The sequence below is a fragment of the Ranitomeya imitator genome, chromosome 3 (genome assembly GCF_032444005.1).
Source record: "Ranitomeya imitator isolate aRanImi1 chromosome 3, aRanImi1.pri, whole genome shotgun sequence".
Taxonomy (NCBI): domain Eukaryota; kingdom Metazoa; phylum Chordata; class Amphibia; order Anura; family Dendrobatidae; genus Ranitomeya; species Ranitomeya imitator.
In genome coordinates this window covers 45,763,807-45,772,247 of record NC_091284.1, presented here as the reverse complement: position 1 = coordinate 45,772,247, position 8,441 = coordinate 45,763,807, and the positions used below count along the sequence as shown (strand labels likewise).

At 38.3% G+C, this 8,441-nt stretch overlaps 1 protein-coding gene across 1 annotated transcript; it reads left to right on the top strand.

Annotated features, from left to right (window-relative positions):
* The first annotated feature begins 211 nt into the window (after window positions 1-211).
* OLIG2 (oligodendrocyte transcription factor 2) lies at window positions 212-3,125 on the top strand. The gene is made up of 2 exons (XM_069760038.1): window positions 212-272; window positions 1,719-3,125. Exon 2 carries the CDS (start codon window positions 1,737-1,739, stop codon window positions 2,604-2,606), a length of 870 nt encoding a protein of 289 aa, XP_069616139.1. The 5' UTR covers window positions 212-272; window positions 1,719-1,736; the 3' UTR covers window positions 2,607-3,125.
* The last annotated feature ends 5,316 nt before the right edge of the window (window positions 3,126-8,441 follow it).

Below are 8,441 nucleotides of genomic sequence, written 5' to 3'. Positions count from 1 at the left end.
TTATTGTTATACTGAGGGTTTTGTTTGCAGGAGCAGCTGTCATTGTGTTGGATGCTGTCATGCTGATCACCCAGGCCAGTGACATCACTCCTCCTTCCCTCCCTGATTGGCTATCAGCTCCCCCCATCCAGGACAATGACATTGTTCTACTGTTCTGCATATAAAGCCAGAGGCGTCCAGCCCTGAGCACTAGCGCTGTGTGCCAGCAGACAAGGAGCTGTGTGGCTGTGGGATCAGAGCCTGCTGCTACTGCTGCTGCCTCCAACAGCCAAGTAAGTTACTGCTGCTGACACCCATCAGGACTGTGTACCATTGCATCCTGCCCTAATGCTCACACTGCACACACTGCACAAACACTGCACACTTACAGCACACATTCCACAAACACTGCACACTTACAGCACACACTCCACAAACACTGCACACTTACAGCACACACTCCGCAAACACTGCAAACACTGCACACTTACAGCACACACTCCACAAACACTGCACACTTACAGCACACACTCCGCAAACACTGCAAACACTGCACACTTACAGCACACACTCCACAAACACTGCACACTTACAGCACACACTCCGCAAACACTGCAAACACTGCACACTTACAGCACACACTCCACAAACACTGCACACTTACAGCACACACTCCGCAAACACTGCACACTTATAGAACATACTCCACAAACACTGCACACTTACAGCACACACTCCGCAAACACTGCAAACACTGCACACTTATAGAACATACTCCACAAACACTGCACACTTACAGCACACACTCCGCAAACACTGCACACTTATAGAACATACTCCACAAACACTGCACACTTACTGCACATGCTCCACAATCACTGCACACTTACAGCGCACACTCCACAAACACTGGACAATTTGCACAATTACTGCACAGAAATAGTGTTAGAAAACTCACAGGACCCTTTCACATGCATAATGTCACCTAACCCAGACAGTAAGAGGTTAACACAACTTGTCCTCATCTTTTGAGCATTCGTTGTTTTGCATGTCTTCTCTTCCCGCAGAGCCGATGTACCGGTGCATTACTGATGGTGTGCAGGTGCATGTGATGGATATTTGCGCCTTAATGAATATTAGTAGCTGTAATAATAGTAGAGGTTATAGAATTATTTATAGTGGTTGCTATAGTAGTTAATTATTGTTATTGTTTCTAATGATTTGTGATTGCGCACTGTAGGTGAAGTTTTTTAAGTTAACTTTTTTTGTTTTTACTATTGGCAGTAATATTGATGGAGGTAGTATTTTCTATATTATTAGCCGTAATAATTATTGTTACTATTAGTGGTTTTAATCAAAGTGAAATTGTAGGAAGTGTGTGCAGACCATGCGGTAAAATATTGGGAACTTTCACGGGGGGCAAGTAAAGCACTGGTGGAGGCGACTGTAGTGCAGCACATAATAATGTCCTTATGCAGCTGATTTATTATTATTATTATTATTATTATATACCAGGGGTAATGTGTCACCAATTATCGATTTGTATCAATAAATATTGAGATTAATTAATAGAAATGGAAAATGATGCGGTTTTACATTAGGTGGCTGAAGAAACAGACATTGTATATAGAATACAAAAGAGGAAAAAAAGAAAATGGACATTTAATCAGAGACAGACTGTTATTTATAGAGCCTGTATATTGGTTCCCTCATCTCACGGTGCCGCATCTTCCCCACAGGTCGCTTCCACCTTCCTGATGGACTCCGACGCCAGCCTGGGCTCCAGCCGGGCCTCCTCCCCGGAGGTGGACGACATATTCCTGCATTCCCGGAAAGGAGGCGGCTTCTCGGCCGCGGTGTCTTCGTCCACCATGAGCGACTCCCCCGCGGAGCTGAGCGCGGAGCTGCGCAATGCAATGGCCTTGGCCGCGGCCGCTGGGGATAAACTCGGGGCCTTCAAGGCGGCGGCGGCGGCGGCGGCGGCGGCTGCGGCCAAGAAGGACAAGAAGCAGATGAGTGAGGGCGAGCTGCAGCAGCTGAGGCTGAAGATCAACAGTCGGGAGCGCAAGAGGATGCACGACCTGAACATCGCCATGGACGGCCTGAGGGAGGTGATGCCCTATGCCCACGGACCTTCGGTGCGGAAACTCTCCAAGATTGCCACCCTGCTCCTGGCGCGCAACTACATCCTCATGCTCACCAACTCCTTGGAGGAGATGAAGCGGCTGGTCAGTGAGATCTATGGGGGCCACCACCACCATGCTGCCGCTGCCGTAGCGGCCTACCACCCATCAGCCTGTGGAGCCATGAGCCATGGACCTCCTCTCCCTGGACACCCAGTAGGGCACCCCATGCATCACCCCTTGCTCCCATCCACAGCTGCCACCCTGGCCACCACTGGCATCACCGCAGTCAGGGCAGCGCCACCACCACCTCCACCACCTGCCCCAATACCTCAGGCTCCTCACCCAGCCTCCCACGGTCTCCTCAAGTCCCCCAGCCCCGGCTCCGCACCCCTGGGTGGGGCCTTCCCACACTGGAGCGGCATGCCGTGCCCCTGTAGCATGTGCCAGGTGCCCTCTGCGGCCCATCACCATGTGTCCAGGCTGAGCGCGGACTCCAAGTGACTGGCCACCACTGACCAGGGAAGGAGGCTCTGGGGCCACCAGGAGAAGACCTCACCAGGGGAGATCTGCGGATCCATCACGTGGAGCATCTAACCAGTGATCCACAGAAGCCCCATCTGCTCCCACTGATCCAGGCGCCCGGGCAACAACACAGACCAGAACTACCAGGGGCATTCGGGGGGCAACGACCCCAACAGCGGCCACAGAACATGGGGTCCACAGAGCAGATCGGAGGCGACAGTTTACAAGATCGTTATAGATCCAGACTCAGAGAAGGTCATAGGAACATGACTGGATTCTCTGCAGATTAAAGGGAACCTGTCACCCCCAAAATGGAAGGTGAGCTAAGCCCACCGGCATCAGGGCTTATCTACAGCCGGTGGGATTAGCTCAACTCCCATTTTGGGGGTGACAGGTTCCCTCTAAATCTGTAGCCAACCTAATAATGGTATTAAGAAACCATAGATAGATAGATAATAGATAGATAGATAGATAATAGATAGATAGATAGATAGATAGATAGATGGATAATAAATAGATAATACATCAACAATAGATAGATAGATAGATAGATAGATAGACAGACAGATAGATAGATAGATAGATAGATAGATAGATAGATAATATATAATAGATAATATTGATATTGATAATAGATAGATGATAATAGATAATAGGAGATAGATAGATCATAGGTCAGATCTATATCTATCTATTTAGCCTTTATCTATTTATAATCTATTATCTATCATCTCATATATCTATGTAATCTGCACATTATTTATCTATCTATCTGTCTCTATTATCTATCTACTATCTATCATTTATCTATTATCTATCTATCATCTATGTATCATCTGTCTATCTATCTATGTATCATCTATCTACCTATCTATCTATCTATGTATCATCTATCTATCTATCTATCTATCTATCTATCTATCTATCTATCTATCTATCTATTATCTATCTATTATCTATCTATCATCTATCTATCTATCTATCTATCTATCTATGTATCATCTATCTATCTATCATCTATATCTATTTATCTATCTATATCTATTTATCTATCTATCTATCTATCTATCTATCTATCTATCTATCATCTATCTATCTATGTATCATCTATCTATATATCTATTATCTATCTATCTATCTATCTATCTATCTATCTATCTATCTATTATCTCTATCTATCTATTATCTATCTATCTATTATCTATCTATCTATCTATTATCTATCTATTATCTCTATCTATCATCTATCTCTCTCTCTCTCTCTCTATCTATCTCATTCTCCTATTTTATGCAATACAGGCAGCTGGAGGCTTCTTATGTCCTTTTATAATAAGTGAAGACACACTATAGACCCTCTACCAGTGGCCCCTGCACCCTTCCCACTCATGCTTAGACTTTCTTTGGGCAGAGCTCCCCTTTAATTCTCTTCCTATGTAAATGTTTGGATTAACTCTTTAACAACCATAGCCCAGGTGACGAGAATCTGCTGTAAATATATAAATATTATATCTATATATTATTTAACATTCCTCAATGGACCTCTGATTGCGTATTAATAGGGTTCTGTTCCTTTTTTTTTGGCCATTGACATTTGTTGTTTTGTTTTTCTGTGTGTAAATGTCATGTCAGCACATGCTCCTGGCTCTTGTACACATATACAGAGCTGGTTTTCCATGTTTTATATGTATGATAGTTGAAAGATAAGGGTCTATTGGTAATGTTGTATGGGATGCCCATCACTGCCTACTGTGCTTTCCTCACTGCCTGCTTTGTTATTAGTTATTAGTTATTGGGGGACTACAGGTACCAGCAATCTGCTGAAGTCGGACACAGAGGTTGCGGTACAGATTGTTTTGTTTCTCTCCATCAATCACTTGAAACATGTGAGCCAGCAGCTGGGGTACTAGAAGTCCAAGCAAGCCTTGGAGCCACAGGTGCCTCCATGATCTGGGGAAGTAGATCACTGCCTGTCCTACACATATCACTGCCACACAATATTTTGTCACTTCTTTATTTTTGTATAAAAAAAGAAAAGAAAAGAAAAAAAAAGCTAAAATATTTATTACTTTATTTGTTTTTGACAGATGAAATGATTGATGAAATAAAATTTAAATAAACCTTTTTTTCATAAATGAGTTGGTGTCCTGCCTTCATTACTTGCATCTGTGGAGGGAGAACAGCTCAGGAAATCTGTCATCATCATGCCTGCTATGGAAATGATTACATTCATTATTATCGGGTTTTCTTATTAAGTACACAATTTACTATAATTTATTATTTTCTAATTGATGATTTCATAATAATAACATTTGGTAACAACATTGTTGCGCTACTAATAAGACTAATAGTGTTAGTAATGAACTAATAGCATTGGGGCAGAAAAAAATACATCAGTGCTTAATTAAAAGTGTAAAAATTAATAACGCATTAACATTTAACACGCTAAAATATTTTAAAACAAATCAATGAAAGGGGAAATCATCACTAGTTTACCTTCCTAAGGAGGGAAGTCGTTAATTGCATCCAATTCAGGGTTAATGGGGAAATTCTGCGCTGAGGAGATGATATTACAGAGGGAATCCCGGCAATAACCCGAGCTGTCACCATAGGAGATATATATATATATATATATACATAGTGTATGTATGAGAGCACAGGGGGAATGGACATTATATATATATATACACCTGCGTCACCATAAGAGATATATATATATATATATATATATATACACAGTGTATGTATGAGAGCACAGCGCCTAGAGCAGGGGGAATGGATATATATATATATATATATATATATATATATATATATATATATATGTATATATATATGTATATATATATATATATATATATATATACATATACCTCAGTGTGAGTTTATGGTGAAATACTGTCACTACACAGGATTACCCAACACTCACTATTATCACTAGATGACTATCTACAATACATGGTATATAGAACACTATAGCAGAATGTTCCACATATATATAGCTATACTATTCTATATATATATATATATATCACAAGGTGTCTGCATGGAATATTATCTCATTGGAGGATGCAAATTAATAACACTATGCATCAGTAGATTGTACTGGAGCCTCCCAGAAAATCCCACATGGTTTATGGTAAATCCTCATGGGGTAAAATAATATTCTAGACATGCATGTCACAACCTTCTTTACTAAGGTCATGCCCAAAGTACAGGATTGGAATCTGGGTCTATCTATCTATCTATCTATCTATCTATCTATCTATCTAGCATCTATTATCTATCTATCTATCAATCTATCTATCTATCTATCTATCTATTATCTATCTAAGAAAGAAGTATTAGAGCAGCACAAAAAAATTACAAACGTGAAAAAGAAAAATAGAGTCGGCTGCAGAGCCCCCCAGGCATAGACGAAACCTCAATTGTAGGAATCCAAAAAACGGAGGCAGCACACCATTGTAGTGGAAAACGCAGGAACTACTTTTAAGCCCATCTCAGCAACGTTTCGGTTCTAATAGATGTGAACCTTTGTTCAGGCTTGAGAAAGGTTCACATCTATTAGAACCAAAACGTTGCTGAGATGGGCTAATAAAAGTAGCTCCTGAATTTTCCACTACTAATGGTGTGCTGCCTCCGTTTTTGGATTTCTATCTATCTATCTATCTATCTATCTATCTATCTATCTATCTATCTATCTATCTATTATCTATCTATCTAATATCTATCTATTATCTATCTATCTATTATCTATCTCATATCTTTCTATCTATCTATCTATCTATTATCTATCTATCTATCTATCTATCTATCTATCTATCTATCTATCATCTATCTAATCTATCTATCTATCTATCTATCTATCTTCTATCTAATCTATCTATCTGTCTATCTATCTATCATCTATCTATTATCTATCTCTCTATCTATCTATCATCTATCTAATCTATCTATCTATCATCTATCTATCTAATCTATCTATCTATCATCTATCTATCTATCTATCTATCTATCATCTATCTATTATCTATCTATCTATCTATCTATCATCTATCTATCTATCTATCATCTATCTATCTATCTATCTATCTATCATCTATCTATTATCTATCTATCTTCTATCTAATCTATCTATCTATCTATCATCTATCTATCTATCATCTATCTAATCTATCTATCTATTATCTATCTATTATCTATCTATCTTCTATCTAATCTACCTATCTATCTATCATCTATCTATCTATCTATCTATCTATCTATCTATCTATCTATCATCTATCTATCTATCATCTATCTAATCTATCTATCTATTATCTATCTATCATCTATCTATTTATCATCTATCTAATCTATCTATCTATCTATCTATCATCTATTATCTATCTATCTTTCTATCTATCTATGTATCTATCTATCTATCATCTATTATCTATCTATCTATCATCTATCTAATCTATCTATCTATCTATCTATCTATCTATCATCTATCTATAATCTATCTTTCATCTATCTAATCTATCTATCTATTATCTATCTCTCTATCTATTTTCTATCTAATCTATCTATCTATCTATCATCTATCTATCATCTATCTAATCTATTTATCTATCTATTTATCTATCTATCTATTATCTATCTATCTTCTATCTAATCTATCTATCTATCTATCATCTATCTATCTATCATCTATCTAATCTATCTATCTATTATCTATCTATCATCTATCTATCAATCTATCTATCTATCTATCTATCTATCTATCTATCTATCATCTATCTATTATCTATCTCTCTATCTATCTTCTATCTAATCTATCTATCTATCTATCTATCTATCTATCTATCATCTATCTATCATCTATCTAATCTATCTATCTATATATTATCTATCTATTATCTATCTATCTATCTATCTTCTATCTAATCTATCTATCTATCTATCTATCTATCTATCTATCTATCTATCTATCATCTATCTATCATCTATCTATCTTCTATCTAATCTATCTATCTATCATCTATCTATCTATCATCTATCTATCTATCTATTATCTATCTATTCAATTCAATTCAATTCAAATGAGCTTTATTGGCAGGACTAAGTACATGTTAGCATTGCCAAAGCATATGGTAAAAATACGGGGGTGGGGGGGGATATAGAGGTCCAAGGAATATCAAATTCCTTTTAGAGGATAGGGGATGTTTCCAGGGTGGGGTATAGGAGTCCATGACATATCAGGCTCTTTAGTGGGGGGATAGGGACATGTCCAGGGTGGGGTATAGGAGTCCATGACATATCAGGCTCTTTAGTGGGGGGATAGGGACATGTCCAGGGTGGGGTATAGGAGTCCATGACATATCAGGCTCTTTAGTCGGGGGATAGGGACGTGTCCAGTGTTGGGATACAGGAGTCCATGACATATCAGGCTCCTCTTAGTCTGTGGCAGGCACTGACATATTCCGCTGATACGGCCACTGCACTTTCCTCTTCCCCCAGTATTATCGGTATTATCTATCTATCTATCTATCTATCTATCATCTATCTATTATCTATCTATCATCTATTATCTATCTCTCTATCTACCTATCTATCTATGATCTATCATCTATATAATATCTATCTACTATCTATCTATCTATCTATCTATCTATCTATCTATCATCTATCTAATCTATTTATCTATCATCTATCTAATCTATCTATCTATCTATCTATCATCTATCTATCTATCATCTATCTAATCTATTTATCTATCATCTATCTAATCTATCTATCTATCTATCTATCTATCATCTATCTATCTATCTATCT

Excerpts from the sequence above, each read along its gene's own strand:
- OLIG2 (XM_069760038.1), top strand. The coding sequence starts at position 1,737 with ATGGACTCCGACGCCAGCCTGGGCTCCAGCCGGGCCTCCTCCCCGGAG.